This window comes from Xiphophorus maculatus, chromosome 9 (genome assembly GCF_002775205.1).
Source record: "Xiphophorus maculatus strain JP 163 A chromosome 9, X_maculatus-5.0-male, whole genome shotgun sequence".
Classification (NCBI taxonomy): Eukaryota; Metazoa; Chordata; class Actinopteri; order Cyprinodontiformes; family Poeciliidae; genus Xiphophorus; species Xiphophorus maculatus.
This window is the reverse complement of record NC_036451.1, coordinates 5,681,109-5,697,092: the sequence shown is the minus strand read 5'-3', so window position 1 is coordinate 5,697,092 and position 15,984 is coordinate 5,681,109. Positions and strand designations below refer to the sequence as shown.

The window sequence follows — 15,984 nt, the reverse complement described above, 5'->3', positions numbered from 1 at the left end:
CAAAACAAGAATCTTCTATTTTGAATAAAAAATTATTACCTTTTGCAATGTTGTATCAATGTGTGTTTTTCTCCTACTACTTTCTACTTTTATAGCAATATTTGCCTTTTTTTGGTAAACTTATTGTATTGTCCAAGTTCAATGCTCCTAACTGTACAGTTTCTCTTTTGTTAACTAAACTTCTGTTGCCTCACATTTAACCCATTTCTTTATACTTCAGCCACACTTATCGTTACCCATAGCGAAGTTACATAAAAGCCATAAAGTCATCTTTTACTGCAGTAGAAGAATTTCAGACTAAATAATTCTAGCCTTTACTTGGACTACACTCATTTATATTATGTTACTTTAAGAGTTCAGAATGCCTTTTTCTCTTATAAGGTTCCCACAACTTGTGGAAGAAAAATACTCACACGATCACAAATTCCACATCATACAAAAAAGTGGGATTGAGGTATTTTTCCAAATATTAATCCTCTGCCTTTTTTCAGGATTCACTCACATTTTTGCAGTGGAAAAGCTCAAAGTCTCATATTTATAACATTTTTATTACAACTAAAGGTAACATAGTTTCTTGATTGTGATATAAAATGGCAATATGTGGCAGGTGAATGCTTAATGTTGCCCCTTTAACAACCATTTTGTAAGTATAAAACACATTTCCAAAAACCCAGACAGGAGCTGACACTGCATGGAAACTAACTGCGACCAAAACAGGAAAGGACACAAAGTGAAGGGGAATGGGTGTGGATCTCTCTCTGAGTGTTTCCCACTGACTTCATTCATCACAGTTAACAGAGTTAGACAAACATGCAGCAGGACGGCAATCTGCTGCCTTCGCTCAGGGACTGACCTCTGGCCTCTTACTGCACAAAACAGCAGGACCAAGAAGAAAATATCCACGTTTTTTTTTTTTGTTGTTTTTTCCCCAAATGTTAAGGATTGTAATACTCTGGAGACATCAAAAACAAGAAAGATGGAGGTAAGTGAGTCATACTGAAATGTTTGTTTGGTTTTAGATGAAATCCGTTCCACTGCCAGTACAGTAAAGTAACCAAGTTCCACTTTAATAGATGCTTGTTTAAAGTGTTTCCAGCTGTTTTAAGAAGTAAGCTCTTGGCAGGATGTTTGAAAGATAATTGTTGTGGAACTGAGGAGTCGGTAAATATTTTCCTCTGCTACTTTCCACTCTCATGTCAGTGAAAGAACCATGTCACCACTTAATTGGCTAAAGAAATAAATGCCTGAGATGCAGTGATAGCCTCTGACATTGATGAGGAGTTCTTGAAAATCAGGGATCAGGAATGTGAAACATGCTGTCCTTTCTGGTCAGCAGAAAAATATGTTGGAATTCAAGCAGTTAAAATATGCATGTGTGAAATCCAGATATTCTCCAAGTAGTTTTTTTTACTTGCAGTTTACAATGATTTGTTTTGTGCTGTGGGTATTTATCTGAAAATCTTAGTGAAAACAATAGATGGTGTGATCTGCAAATGTTTGTTGGGCAGGAAGCTGGATCTCAGGATGTTTTTGGTTTCCTCCTTTTCCGCCTTGAACAATGGCTTAACAGTTTGATGCCAGCTTCATGACAGACTTTTAATCCAAAGCAAATAGCATGAGCAAAACCTTTAGATTGAGTCTTAAAAAGTCATAATTTAGCAAGAAAATGTTGAAATATTTAAGGTCATTTCTTGACTGGGTCGCTATAGGATTCCAAAAGAAGCAGATGTAACAGCCTTGATACCAGCTCCCTGTTTAACAAGGATGTGCTGAGCCATGGTGACTTTGTGACCTTTGACCTTGAAGCCTCTGAGCCTCTGATTGGCCATGAGCCCACACCAGCAGAGGTGGCTCAGTGTGAAGCAGAAGTAAGCACCCTGCTCAGCATCATCGCTGATCTAAACAAGAAGATGGGGTCGCTAAAGGCTCCGAGGTGAGTAAAGTTCCTGAATAAATTATTCTTTCAGAGATAACGCATGATTCAGAGTATGACTCGTTTGAGGGGTTGACTCTTCCAGTGATCCAGGAGACATGAGACCGCCACGTCCGTCCAGACCTCTGGTTCCTCCAGACCTTCTGTCTCACCGGCTGCTCAGAAGGAGCCCAGAGAGCAGCTCTGCTTCTGCTGCCGCATCCAAACATCCAACAACCAACCAAGGTGGGCATGAGGAACTGCTGTTCTGACTGATTTAGAAACAAATATGTCAAGCTGTCCAGCTTTGTGAAGTAAAATGCATTGAAATGTAAATGAGGAACAACAAAACAGATTTGAATTTCAGGAACTGAAAGCAATGCAAATGCAAGCAAAACAATGCTGTTGAGTCAGTTTGAAGTTAGTTTCCAAAACAAAATTTACATTTTACACAACAGACTTTTTTGCCTATTCATGACCCTGTACTGTATAGACACAACAATCATACATTGATCAAGTCATACCCAAAGGGAATGTAAAGAGACCAGTTAACAGACATGATGTTGGACTGTGGGAGGAAAAAGGCAGAAAAGTTCAGTCAGAATTTGAGCTCAAGACCTTCTTGCTGCAAAAACACAACATTTTACCAAGTAGTTCTGATTTAGTTTGTACTGCAAGTATCTAATAAGACAAAATTAACATACAAGTTAATTTCAGCAAGATACAGAAGGTTGTTTTAAATCCTTAACATTGATTTAGAAAGTATTAGCTCCACTAGCAGATTAGTTCACTTATCACGTAGGAAAAATGTCTCGTTATAAGTCAAATAATCTGCTAATGTAACTAGTATTTTTTTTAATCAGTATGAAGGAATTAAAAACATGACAATAAAAAATAAACATTAGATATGGATACCACGCTGGGTTTTTTCATAGACAGAGTTTTGTTGGGTTTTTTTTAACATATTGAAGCTGGTTATAGATTTTAAATTAACAGGGAGTGAGTTCCAAATTGTGGATCCTCTTACAGAGAGAGTAGTTTGAGCAAAAATGGTTACATACAGTTACCGTTATAAAACACTGTACTATAACTATAAAATACTCTATAAAAATTTTTTTACTTGAAATTAAGCATCAGAAATAAGTTTATTTCTATTTTTAAGGGGTTTGAACATTAGAAAACTGCTATTGTAAAGAAAAGTATGTCACAAAAACAAAGCAAACCCTAAACGGCTAAAAAGAAAAATATTAAATACTATCTGTGCCTATTATAGAACTCATTAGTTTTGTCTCTTTTACATAAAAACATTCCCATATCCTTTCTGGTAAAAAGTTATTACTACAAAAGCCCCTAAATTTGAGCTAAAGATTCATAAAGTTGAGCTGAGGGTTTTTAAACGTTACTGCACCTCTACTCTTTACCCGCTAGAGGGCGGCGGTGTCGTCTGGACGCAGCTGCAGGAGGTTTTATCATCAGTGGAGGACTCGATCAGCTTCAGAAGGACGTGGGCCGCTCCAATCACAGCCTCCGACCAGAACAAGGACACGGAGCACCTGAGAGCAGCTCAGGAGAACTGGACCAAAGCCACACAGGTGATGAACTACAGGGAAACATTTCTAACATTTAACCTGACATCAGAGTTGGGTAGTAACTAGTTACAGTTACTCAGTTACATTTAGTTGAGTAAAGTTTTGAAAGAAATGTGGAGTATTTTTACTGCGATTTACTTTTTACTTTTACTTGAGTAACATTATTATGAAATATTGCTGCTCTTACTTGTTCAAAAATATTTTGGATACTCTACTTTATATTTATATATTCTGTGAGTGACTTCACTGAATCCAGAACAAGTTTGTTTTAACCAAAAATTCACCAGACACTCCTGCAGTTTTTATTTAAGTCTCATTTTTAAAGAAATGTTGTTTTTGAATTGTTTTGTAATTGTGTTATTGATATAAATTATTTTAATTTTGATCTAAAATACCAAAAAATTTCCACATAACTGTATTTTGATCTGTCTGATGATGTCATTTTTAAATATTAACTGATTGATGTTTTGACCAGTTACTTGAGTAGCCTTTTTACCAAATACTTTTTTACTTTTACTTGAGTACAAATACGTTAAAGTAGTGCTACTTCACCTTGAGTACATTTCTTGGTTTTTTACCCACCTCTGGTTGAAATATTTGTTATTACAGCTGTGAATTTAAACAAATACCGGTGAGTTTTGTAAATATATTCCGCTGGTTGTAGATGCTGGAGGAGATGGAAAGAGACTTTGGGATTTCATGTTCTGTGGGAATGCCGAAGGACCAGAACCTGAACGACTTGTTGGATCTGGAAAAACACCAATCTGTTCTCAGGAACAACACGCCGAGTCACAATGAAGAGCTGCAGAGAGCTCCAAGTAACATTTACTCACTGGAAGATGAGAAAAACAAGGTGGGGAAAATGTTTTTATCTTGTTTCATTGCTTTAACTCTACAGTTTTTAGAATCAGAATAAATTGAGTTGGGATTTTTTAGGTGCTCCACCTGGCTGGTCTCCACAAGGCCTGGAGGTCTGACAGGTTTTCTCCTTCATACCGGCCTCCTTCAGGAGCTCTCAGTCAGGACCGACCGCCTCCTTCCTACCCCGGTTCACCTTTACTCCACAGAAGAACGTCCAGAGCTGCGACTCCTCTGTCTTTGGGTGGGGACGGGACTCCGCTGGGCTGCGTAACCCCGAGCAGTCCCTGCCTCAGCCCCATCAGCCTGGAATCAGAGACCGACAGACTGAACAGGTGAGACCAAGACTTATCAGAAACAAGCCAGAGCAAAACACTGAACAGCAGCTGTAAACTGACACTGAAAGACAGGTTGGTTGGTCTTGTAGAAACATGTGAACATGTGTTTTACATATAGGAAGTATGATGTGTGTTAACATGTGAAACATTTGGGGAAATCTTCCATATTAAAGACCTCAACTAATGAGCTGTGTGTCATGTTAATGCATGACATAGCCTACAGCTCTGGGAAAAAAAGCTCTGGGTTTTTACTGCTTCTAAAAAGAACCCAAATGCTTAAAAAAACACCCAGCCGTTTTTTGTCAAAAAGTTTGTTTTTTCTAGGAACACCAATTACTGTACCGATATTCGACAGTAATATGCCTCATATGACTAATAACCGGTATTTACCAATATTTTATATCATATATTGTATCTACAGCTCTGGAAGAAATTCAGAGACCACTTAAAATGATCAGTTTCTCTGATTTTACTTTTTATAGGTGTATATTTGAGTAAAATGAACATTGTTCTTTTATTCTATGAACTACTGACAACATGTCTCTGAAATTCCAAGCAAAAATGTAATATTTATTTACAGAAAATGAGAAATTGTCGAAATAACGAAAAAGATGCAGTGCATTCAGACCGCAAATAGTGCAAAGAAAACAACAATACAAATGTTTTAACTCAGGAAGAGTTCAGAAATCAATATTTGGTGGAAAAACCAGAAGGTTTTCAATGGGGTTCAGTGCACTGGGCTCTTCATATTTTCCAGAGCTGTCTATATTTCCCTGTTGACACTGTGAAAAAATGTCTGCTGACGTTTCTTCTCTGCTTTAAACTCCCCAAATCCTGAGTTGCATCACTTAGTTGTTAATATTGGCCTAGTTTTACTGATACTGACGTGGTAAAGCATCACTATCATCACTAATACCGATGTTAATGCCGATATATCATCCATACCCAGTTAAAAGCTTTAAATCTGGCCTCCTGTTGTCTCAGATGCATTGAGAGGCTGAAGGCCAGAAACGAGCGTCTGACTGCGGCTCTGGAGCGAAGGAAGGCGGATTCGGAGCAGATCAGCCTGAAACTGTGCCGACTGGAGTCTGACTGCTCTGCCCTGCAGATGGCTCTTAGATACTGGTATTTATCATCAACATCTGACACATTAACATTTAAACTTGCCAGCACAAATATTTTGAGTAGAGGTTCTGTCCTGTGTTTGTTGTCCGACAGTGAGGAGTGTGAGGAGGCCTACGGCGAGCTGCTGTTTCTTTATGAAGCCAAGCTGCAGCAAAGCCCCTCTCTGCAGATACACTCAGCAGGTGATCATCACGTTTTATGCAAAAAAATAAATAAAAATACTGTGATTCTGAATCACGCATTTTCCTCCAACCAGAGCCTGTGTGTGACATGCAGCAAACAGCTCAGAACCCGGAGATGGGAACTGAGGAGTTATCCACCTCCTTCTGCACAGCTGGAGTCACAGAGGAAACCCAGAGTCACACGAGGCACAGGTGACGTTTGTCAGGATGCAGAAATATAGACAAGACGCATATATATATTAACAAGTCGAAATCTGTTAACGCCACAGAACTCCAGATCCAGCAGACCGGGAAGCAATTCTCCGACAACAAATCGAGCGACTGAAGAGGGAACGGTCAGCCATTTGCCCAGCAAAGCCAGGTCCAGGAGCCGAGGTCAGACTGAGCTCAGAAACCGGTCAATCGGTCGGTACCAGATGGGGCCACATGATGAAGGACAACACCAAACCTCCTGAGAGCAAGAGGGAGAAAGCATCGCTGTTTCACGAGCTGATCTCAGTCAGGGTAGGAGGTTTGGTTTTGTTTTTTAACAAAAGTCAGTTTTCTTTATTAGCTGCAATAACAAAAAACTATTTTCTTACACAACATAGAACAAATTTTGGCTTTGAGTTTCAAAACCCATTGCTAAGTTTTAAAGGGGACCTTTTATACTAAATTCATAATTTGCATGTTTTTGTTGTTCCATTCTCTCTACTTCTTCTAAAAACAGCACAAGCCATTAATAAAACCATCCAGCCATCTTATGGTAATAAGTTAATGTGTTTGGTGTCTGGAAAAATGAGTCGTTTCTAAACCTTCTCAATGAAACATCACAAATCAGCAGGCACAACCCAGTACCTATAGAAACCCCAGAACCCAAGCAGAGCTCCAGTTTGTTCAGTTGGTTTTACCTCTGTATGTGCTGTACAATGGCTGCTGGAAAAGACAACAGTTTTTTTATTGACTTACGTAACATCCAGAAACCACTTGCTGCATTCTTGTTGGTTGTGCAGGAGGTTCTACTTCTGCTTTTCAAAGATTTACGGTTCTATAATTATGCATTACGTTGAGTTCAGACTGCAAGGAAGAGCAATAGGTCTCATTTACATAACTTGTGTCAACCTTGTAGTGCCAATATTCTTCTAATGTGACTGTATTACAGTCTAACTGTCAAATACTGTTTTTTTTATTAAAACTTTGAAAATTAAACAAGAACTTCCCCAAAAGACAGAACTCAAACTTGCAAATTAAGACTTTTCTGAGCATTTCAATTCCAACATGACTGCAGTGTGTTGAAAACAAAGTGAACATTGCTGGTAAAAACTCTTTATTAGCACCTCTGACAATTTGATTGTCTTTCAGTGTAGATCAATATGTTGTTTAAGCTGTTATTACTAATAATTGTTAGCAGCAGACTTTCCACAGCAACACATTTAACTGAGGCGTAATTCCAACATTTGTGCTCCAACTTTCAAGGCAAAACGAACTAATTATATTTATCCAATTCCATTATTTTTCTCTTAATAGGTTTGTTAAAACTCCTACTAAAAGATTCCAAAGTCAAAATTGGAAAAAAATCAACAAAATTCACCTGGAAACCAGTATTCTGACTTGGACATCCAGTGATCTCTAGAGTCCAGTTTTTGCAATAAATGAGGCTTTTTAGCAACAGCTAACGGTTTGTATTTCATCAAAAACACAGAATGAACAGAACTGTAAACCCTGTTTTTGTTTGCTCAGTGGTTAAATGTATACACTGGTGAAAAATATGCTGTCATCAGCCTGTTTTGTGTCATTTTCGGCTACCTACTTAGCACAAAAATATGCAAATTGATATAAACAGTAACAAAAAGCTGTGAAAAGTTCATTTACTGCTGCATCTTATCAAAACTTTTAACAACATTTTTAAAACTGAACACATTTACAAGTAGCAGTCTAATCTTTTAAATATTTTTATGATTACTAAAGAGCTAAAGTTAGAAAAAGGAAAAAAATCTGGTCTACAGCCTGATTATTATGAAAATATATTCAGTTTCAAGGCTCTAAATCTTTCACCAGCCAGCAGTTTTTATTACATATTCAACACTAAAACACTTTTACAACAGCACTTTTGCAATAAGACCAGTTTAATGAATACTAAAAGACAGGAATCCTAGTACTAAATATATTTAACTATATTTTTGGTTGCTGACAACCAATTGAAACATTTATATTTATAAACTAAATGGAGCTGCAATCAGTCATAAAAGCTAGAAATTGCTGTTCTACTACTGTCGAAGTCAAAAATAACATTCGATTTTTGCTTTCTGGCTTCCTTTATCTATTAAAGTTTTTAGTTGTGCCACTTAACACAAACTATGCTGCTATGAATTGCCCTTGTTTATCATAGATTGTGGTTTGACTGCCTTTGTCCAGGAGGAGATGTCAGATCTTCGAGCTTTAATCCGTCTGAAGGAGAAGGAGCTGCGATGTCTTGAATGGGGCTTAATGGGTCAGAAGTCGCAGGAAGCAGCTGGAGTTTTCATCCCAGAAAACCTCAGAGACGAGGCGGAAGATCGGAAGACCGAACAGGTATGAAGGACTCCAACTGCAGCAAAGATGACTTCATTTAAAAAAAAAAAGAGCAAATAATACAAAGTCAAGGTGAAAGGACCGAGAGGGAGTCGGGGCTCATGAGAGAGATCCGATTCAAATCCAGCTCTCTCACCTGGGAAATTACGTCTTCCAAAGCAGAATCCCTCCAGGCCGAGTCAGATATTTTAGTTCCTCAAGGTCTTCTGCTCGGCCGTCCTGTCCCTGCAGCAGCAAGTCACGCCGCACCTCTCACCTCAGTCTGTCAGAAGACAGAAAAAAACAGCACGAGTGACTGACATTGAGGACAAGTTCTGAGTTTTATACAGCAACTCAGGAAATAATTCACAGAATGTTTCAGCTTTTTTACAAATTATGTTAAATTATCCATTTCCTCAAAAATTTACATACAAATATCATTTTATAATGACGGACGGACGGATGGACCTACAGTTGGATGGATGGACAGATGGATGGACCTACAGTTGGATGGATGGATGGATGGATGGATGGATGGATGGATGGATGGATGGATGGATGGATGGATGGATGGATGGATGGATGGATGGATGGATGGACGGATGGATGGATGGATCCAGTGGGTTTTGGAACCAGATTTCTGCTCTGAATCTGGAATGATTTGTTGACAGGAAACCTTCTGAATTGTTATTTCTGCTGTTTTTAGACGTTCTTTCTGCTCATTATCATATTTATGTTTCAGACGTTTGGTGAAAACGCTACCAAAGCCGTTAGTGACGGCGAAACCACGAGTTCTCTGACCCGACCCATTCTGAAAGAGCTGCAGGCAGTCCTACAGAGGTGAGACCGGATCGCATGTCTACGACCAGAGTTTAATGGCTTCCTGTTATATTTCTGTTATATACATAATAATATGTACTTTTTAAAATCTAAACCAAGAAATGTTTTCTGTTCTATTCAGAGATGAGAAGCTACAGTACAAAAATAAAGTCAAATTTCAAGAATCTGAAACCAAATTATCAACCTTATCAAGTATTGATCCAATACTGATACAGACTCGGTATTGATATTATCAATACTTTTGATCGGCCTACTTTTACTTAGTGAGATGTTCAAAGCTTAACCCTTGCTTCTCCACATCTATAATTTTCCTTCATGTTGCAGTCTGACTGAAGAAAACCAGTAGTCCTGGGGTGTCCAAAGTGCGGCCCTGGGACCATTTGCGGCACCTGAACTGATTTTTTGCGGCTCGTATGACGTAATGATACAAATTTGTCCCACCACACAGCTGGCTGTATGCAGACAGAGACTTTTTTCAATTAGGTCAAAACTGTTACCTACAAAGTAACATTTTCTCACAAAAAATGTAGAAACAACACAAAGTATTTATCAACGCAGACTCTGGTACACCCAAATCTGCTTTTAATTACATTCTTGAAAGTTTTTCAAATAAAGAGAGCCCTAAATTATGTTTTTATTGCTGAGAATAAACTACATCTTTTTTTAGTTTTCTTCTGTTGACCCCAAACTAAATTAGTAAAGTGGTCACCTTTCTTTCATGCAAAATCATTTTTTGAAATTGTGGATCTACAACAATTTACATTCTTTGTTTAAAATATTTCTTGTTTAGTTTGCTGTTGAGCCGCAAAAAAAGGTTCTCAATAAAATATTTTGTGAATTTAGTTTTTTAAGAGTGACAGGACTTTGGACACTCTGGCAGTAGACTTATAAAGGTAACTGGTTTTAGACACTAGTTCACACCACACTTTTCAGCATCTTGTAAACAAATATGGAAACCTCGTAATATTTTTCCTCCACTTGGAGATTATTCACCGCCTTATTTGGTCTATCACATGAAATCCCAATAAAATACACAGAAGTAAAATCTCTCCAAAGCACAGTTTTTGTTGTTTGAGGAAACTATTGTTTGGACTGATGTTCCCAGAATAAAAAAAAGGTGATAAGCGGTGATGCTGGGTTTTGTTCTGTTGCTAGGTAACAGACTTTGACATAAAGCATACTCCAGAGACCTTCCTCTTTCTCTTCTAACCTTGAGAGATAAACGCTTAATTTTAAATTAGGCTCCTTGTCGGGCCAAGGATGAAGTAAATAAAATAACTCTTTTCTTAACAATTGTATTATTCCTGTGAGCAAACATCTTTTGTTAACTGAGTTACCTTCTGATCCACTTGTTTTCTTTATCTGCCAGGGAACAAGCCCTGAAGAGGAGGCTGGCCATGGTCCACGACTCGCTGAACTCCGCTCTTGCAGACGGCGCCCCCCACAGGAAGGACAACGCAGAGCAGATCGCTCGCCTCACACAGGCACACAGGTAAATATCGACAGCAACGCACTGCTTCAATGCTCACTTTAAGAAAACTGGTCACTTATAATCACTGTTACTCCCAACCATTACAAACCGGGATGGTGGAGTAATTCAACAAATGACTGAATATAAATGTCTGGGAATTTGGCGTGATAATTCTCTCTTTTTCACAACTTAAATTTAAGTCCAAACTCAGCATCCTGTATCATATGTGATCATCAGAGGTGGGCAGAATAGACAAAAATTATACTCAAGTAAAAGTAGCACTACTTCAACATATTTTTACGCAGGTAAAAGTAAAAGAAAAAAGTATCCATCCAAGAAATTATTCACGTAAGAGTAGAAAAGTTACCAAATTATCAATCATTTAATATTTAAAAATTACATAATCAGATGGAACAAAATATAAAGTTATCAGTTTCTTTCATTAAAAAACTTTAACATAAACTGCAGGTGTTTGTCTGTCTGGTGAAATTTTGGTTTAAACATGTTTGTTTCCATGGGTAGGAAATCCAGAAATTTTACTCAAGAGTAGAGATACTTTATTTTAAAATTACTCAAGTCAGGGAAAAAGTATAGCGTAGTAAAAAGTAAATGTAATTGAGTAAATGTAACTAGTTACTACCCAACGCTGGTGATCATCTTTTATTAGTTCTGCAAGGAAAATCTTTGTATAGATGATCGTTATGCCAAAGTTTGATTATATAAATATTTATTACAGGCATGTTCTTATGTCCGCACTATAGAAACTTTATGTACTATACATTTTATAACCTTTTCTTACACATCACTGCAGTTTGTGTTTTTCTCGTAATTGGTCATCTTTAATTAATCAAAGGAAGTCTCATTGGCATGTGGTTGTTCATAAGCATCAGTTATCGTTCTGCTCAAAATATTTTGCACAATGTTCCAGAAATCAAATCAAAATATGGAAAACAGTCTTTCCACTACACTGCAGCAAAGGATTGGAGAGAGGTTTAATACTGTGTACTTTCATATAGGTCATTCTAAAGACATTGTAAAGAAATAATTATCAGATGCCTGTACATGTTATAGCTGAACTTTACTAGTTAATTTGTTTTAAGTGTATCTCAGTATTAAGAATGAAAATGTTTTAATGAGGTAAGAGTATTACCTAACCTTACTAAGTGTTATTATTTTATACTTTTAGTGTTGTTTACTGTTCAAGGCATAAGAAGAGTTAAATGTGATTATTGACTGTGAAACTACATAATATTGTCTTTTCCCCTTCCCATGTGTTGCCCTTCCCTGTCAGGTTGGTATTATAAATACAAATTACCTAAAGGTTGAATGAAATAAATGAACTAACCCAGATTTTGATGGCTTTATTCCAGTAAAGCCTTGAGTTCCTACAGGCAGATTCGCAGGAAGTATCGGGAGCAGGTGTGGCGGCTGGAGCAGAAGGTTGCCGCCATGATGGAGAGTCAACACAGCCAGAGTGAAGCAGCCAAAGCTGCAGAGGAAGGAGCGGAGTGGAGGAAGGAAGAGACGATTTTATAAAACAAAGATAGATCCGTAGCAGCTATAAGCTGTTCGCATAATCTGTTCGCATAAGCTTCATGTGCAAATCTGATGTATAAATTATGTTTTTAAAAACAATTATTCTTATATAATACTTGTAGCACTTCTATTATTACTGGTAAAACTACAGGAAGGAAACCTTCAAATAAATGTATCATTTTTTGCAAATATTTCTTATAAATCAGTGGCGTTCAACTCATTTGTGTTTGATGAACCATTTCTGTGGTGATTTTCCAACCATCCTGCTAAAAGGACCCAATCACAACCAATTTTTTGTTTGAAGTATACATATACTGTAATATATACTAAAAAATATATACTATAAATTAAAAAAATCCAGGCCAACCCATTTTGTAGAGAAACTGACCCACAGCACCATACAGCTTCCACCATGTATATTATATGCAATATTTTTCTGCATAATACCGGTTTCAAATGTTTAAGAACTCCACATGTTTATGTTCAGGATGGTAGGACAGAAAAGGCTTTTAATTGGCATCAGAATCACCATTATTGCCCAAAATGTTTTGAACAAACAAATTTGATTTTGGTTTCAAGTGCTCACAGTTTGCAGACATTAAGTTTAAATATATGTGCTTTAATAAAGAATAAAAGGAGCACTCTTCATATGTATGTGTATGTACATTATAAAGAAAATAAAAAAGAAAGATTATTGTACAGTGCAAGAATGTTTATTTTGTTTCACATCTAATTAGTACAAGTAGGTATTTAGTAGAAACTGCAGCCTATTATAGAGTATATCTGTAAACACCTGAATCCAAACACCTGTGAGCATGTGCAAAACTGCTTAATTATTGTAGACAAATACTTTTGCATTGCCATTACCTGACCTGAAGAGTAACACATATCAAAAGCTAGTTGAATGGCATCTTTTCTTGACTTTCCTATTTTGAAAAGCGTCTTAGAAAACTGAGTTTTTCTTTAAATCATATAAATATCCCAAAAGAGAAACTTAGTCACTTAATTTAATGTAAAAAAGTTAAATAGACTTGAACAACAAAGCCCTGGTATTGTTGATTTTTATTCATTCAAGAAAGTTTTTACTAGAAATGTAGTCAAATTAGAGATTGTATTTTAATTAATTCAGCTATAGCTACACTACTGCCATAAAAGGAGATTTTTTATTTTTTTATTTTTTTCTAACCAGTAGCAGTTGTACCATCTGTCTTATTGAGCCTATGTGGAAAATAAAACAGCAGCACAACAAAGAGAGCTGACCGTTTGAAATAGCAAAACTCAAACATTAAATAAAACTGTCATGCAGTTTAAATAAAGAATGAACCGCCAGATGATTTGAGGTAGGTGACAGTGGACATGTTCGTTTTCCCATAAAAACCTTCCTTCCAACGGCGTTAGGGGGTGGGGCCCGCAACAATGGCTGATCTTCACACGAAATGTTACGCCAAGCCCATTTGTCTTCTTTGCACCTCCGTGGTCTCACGTTCTTCGCCTTTCACGCTTGACAGTTCAGTTAAAAGGTCAACTCAACCAAACTGCAAAAAAAAAAAGAGAGAGAAAAAACTTTTTCCCGCTGCAGATTACAGTTAAACATTTACTGGGGTGCAAAGAAAAAATGTAAAGTAATTTTTTTTTTTTTTAAATTAAAGGTAGATCCGTGACCTTTAGTATTTCCGACAGTAGGAATTATAAATAAATGTGAAAATATGTTGCTTTCTTTAGATACAACCAATTGACTGAATTTCTCTTATCTTTTGCAAGTGAAGCACATCTTCCTCTCTTCTATCACCTTCTCTTTGCCTCTCACTCAATTGTCCATTTTCCAGTGTGTTTTCTCAATTTCCTGCCCCTCCATATTCTCCCAGCTCATCTCTCACCCATCAATCCCCCCCTTGGTCGACCCTGCACCCTGACCTTCGCGCTGCAGCTGTGACCGGCGGTTCAGGAGGTTAAGGCAAAGGTTGAGTGTCACACCCACAGGGTCACAGCGATGCTTGGCTGTTGTGTCAGGCACTGAATTGAAGCTTCGGAGTGGCAGACGAGGCGGCGGGGCCTCTGACGCCCCGACTGTTGCCTGAGCTTGCCCTTTCCTGAGCGGAGGTCAGCGCAGTGGGCCTTTCCTCCCTCTCATCCCATACCTCCAGGTCACCAACGCTATTGTTGTAATGGCTGCCATTAGAGCGCATGATGCAATTATCATTCAATTTTATGTTGCCACTCTCCGAGATCTATGTTAAGCTCTTTAGTTCATCAAAGGTTGGTGGAAAACATGGCTGCTGTAACCTCTGGGTGACTCTCGAGTCAAAGGCGAAACAATAACGACAAAAATGGCCTTTTGAGGGAAACATTTTACAAGTTTAAAGTGAGAAGTGAAGGAAAACTGAAGTATCATGTCATAAGAGGTGCACGGAAAATTTTCAATCAATCCAAATAATTAGGTTGTTATTACAAAAATATATTTTTAAAATTAAAAACATGTTTTCTGTTTTATCAGATCATTGAAGGATTGTTTATATTAAAGCCTGAGATACAAAATAATCTTAAAAGTATATAAACTTCTTTTTTTACTTACAGTATTGTGCAAAGGTAGCTTTCCCCATTTTGTCATGTTCATGACATCCTTAAACTTCCCTAATATTGTTTAAATTTCATGAGATCAAAATAAATATAGTGTAAAAATGCATATTATGTAGCTCTAATATGTTCGTTGACTTCACGACAGACACACTCTGGGTCACTGTATTTATTTTAACAAGAAAGAAAATGAAGTTGGTGGCTATTGTCAGTAAATATATAAACAAATTTTGACAAAATTCACATCTATAATATTGCTAAAATTAAACCCTGCCACATATAAATGAGAGTTTAAAATATTACATGATTTTTAAAATAGAAATCTGAAAAGTGTGGACATACTTTGGCAGTGTTCATCTTCCCAAAACTTCTCCAATACAAACAGCAGGTTTTAGATGTTGCCTAATTTGAGTTCATTAATGTTTAATTGAAAGAAAAAAGTTGGTTAGAGAGCATTAAAGAAAACGCAGCATCATGAAGACAAAGCGACACACAGACACATCAGGGATAATCGCAGTTGAAGAGCGCCTATGATAAAAATTAAAGGAGTACATAATATTCTTTTCAACTCTCTTTCATTCAAAGCATGTTTAAATCAACATGTGACATGTTCACTTTAAACTGCAAACAAAATAAAAGAAATAATCAAATAATGGACTTCATTGAAAAAGTGATCAGACTCAGTTGTACACTGTTGTTATTGCTAATCTTGTTTTTTATATGTTGTTTTCAACACTTTATATCTGGTTCACATACCAGGTATAAAGATATGTGAACCTTTATACCTGTTGCTGCTGTCACACCTGAATGTTCTCCTTTGACAATAAAAGCTGTTTCTATTCTATGCTAGTTCAGCATAAAAAGTTTACTTTTTATGATTTATATTTAAAGCCAGCACACAGGGAACTCCTAAATGAAGAGAAAAAGGTAGAAATAATTTCAGCCTCAAGTTTAATTTCTCCTTGAAGGTTTGCACTCACTGGGTTGTAGTTGATGCATTTAAAAATAAGTTTATTTTTATTTAAACCGC

General features: G+C 37.0%; 1 protein-coding gene and 1 long non-coding RNA gene across 4 annotated transcripts; one reads left to right on the top strand and one right to left on the bottom strand.

The window, feature by feature from the left end:
* Positions 1-793: 793 nt before the first annotated feature.
* LOC102220524 lies at positions 794-13,079 on the top strand. Of its 2 annotated transcripts, none has more exons than XM_023340274.1 (14): positions 794-982; positions 1,807-1,933; positions 2,019-2,158; positions 3,341-3,504; positions 4,166-4,354; positions 4,438-4,694; positions 5,682-5,822; positions 5,916-6,004; positions 6,079-6,196; positions 6,274-6,508; positions 8,399-8,554; positions 9,276-9,373; positions 10,743-10,865; positions 12,215-13,079. In XM_023340274.1, the coding sequence occupies exons 2-14, from the start codon at positions 1,911-1,913 to the stop codon at positions 12,378-12,380; spliced, it is 1,899 nt and encodes a 632-aa protein (XP_023196042.1). In that variant the 5' UTR covers positions 794-982; positions 1,807-1,910; the 3' UTR covers positions 12,381-13,079. The 2 variants fall into 2 exon arrangements, with proteins under 2 accessions (XP_023196042.1, XP_023196041.1); XM_023340273.1 differs by having other exon boundaries at positions 1,710-1,933.
* On the bottom strand, positions 8,482-12,277 carry LOC111609790. Of its 2 annotated transcripts, none has more exons than XR_002753332.1 (3): positions 12,190-12,277; positions 8,691-8,816; positions 8,482-8,570 (listed from the first exon to the last, which is right to left on the bottom strand). It is a non-coding gene; the product is annotated as an uncharacterized LOC111609790 (long non-coding RNA). The 2 variants fall into 2 exon arrangements; XR_002753331.1 differs by lacking the exon at positions 12,190-12,277 and adding an exon at positions 10,711-10,788.
* Positions 13,080-15,984: the final 2,905 nt, after the last annotated feature.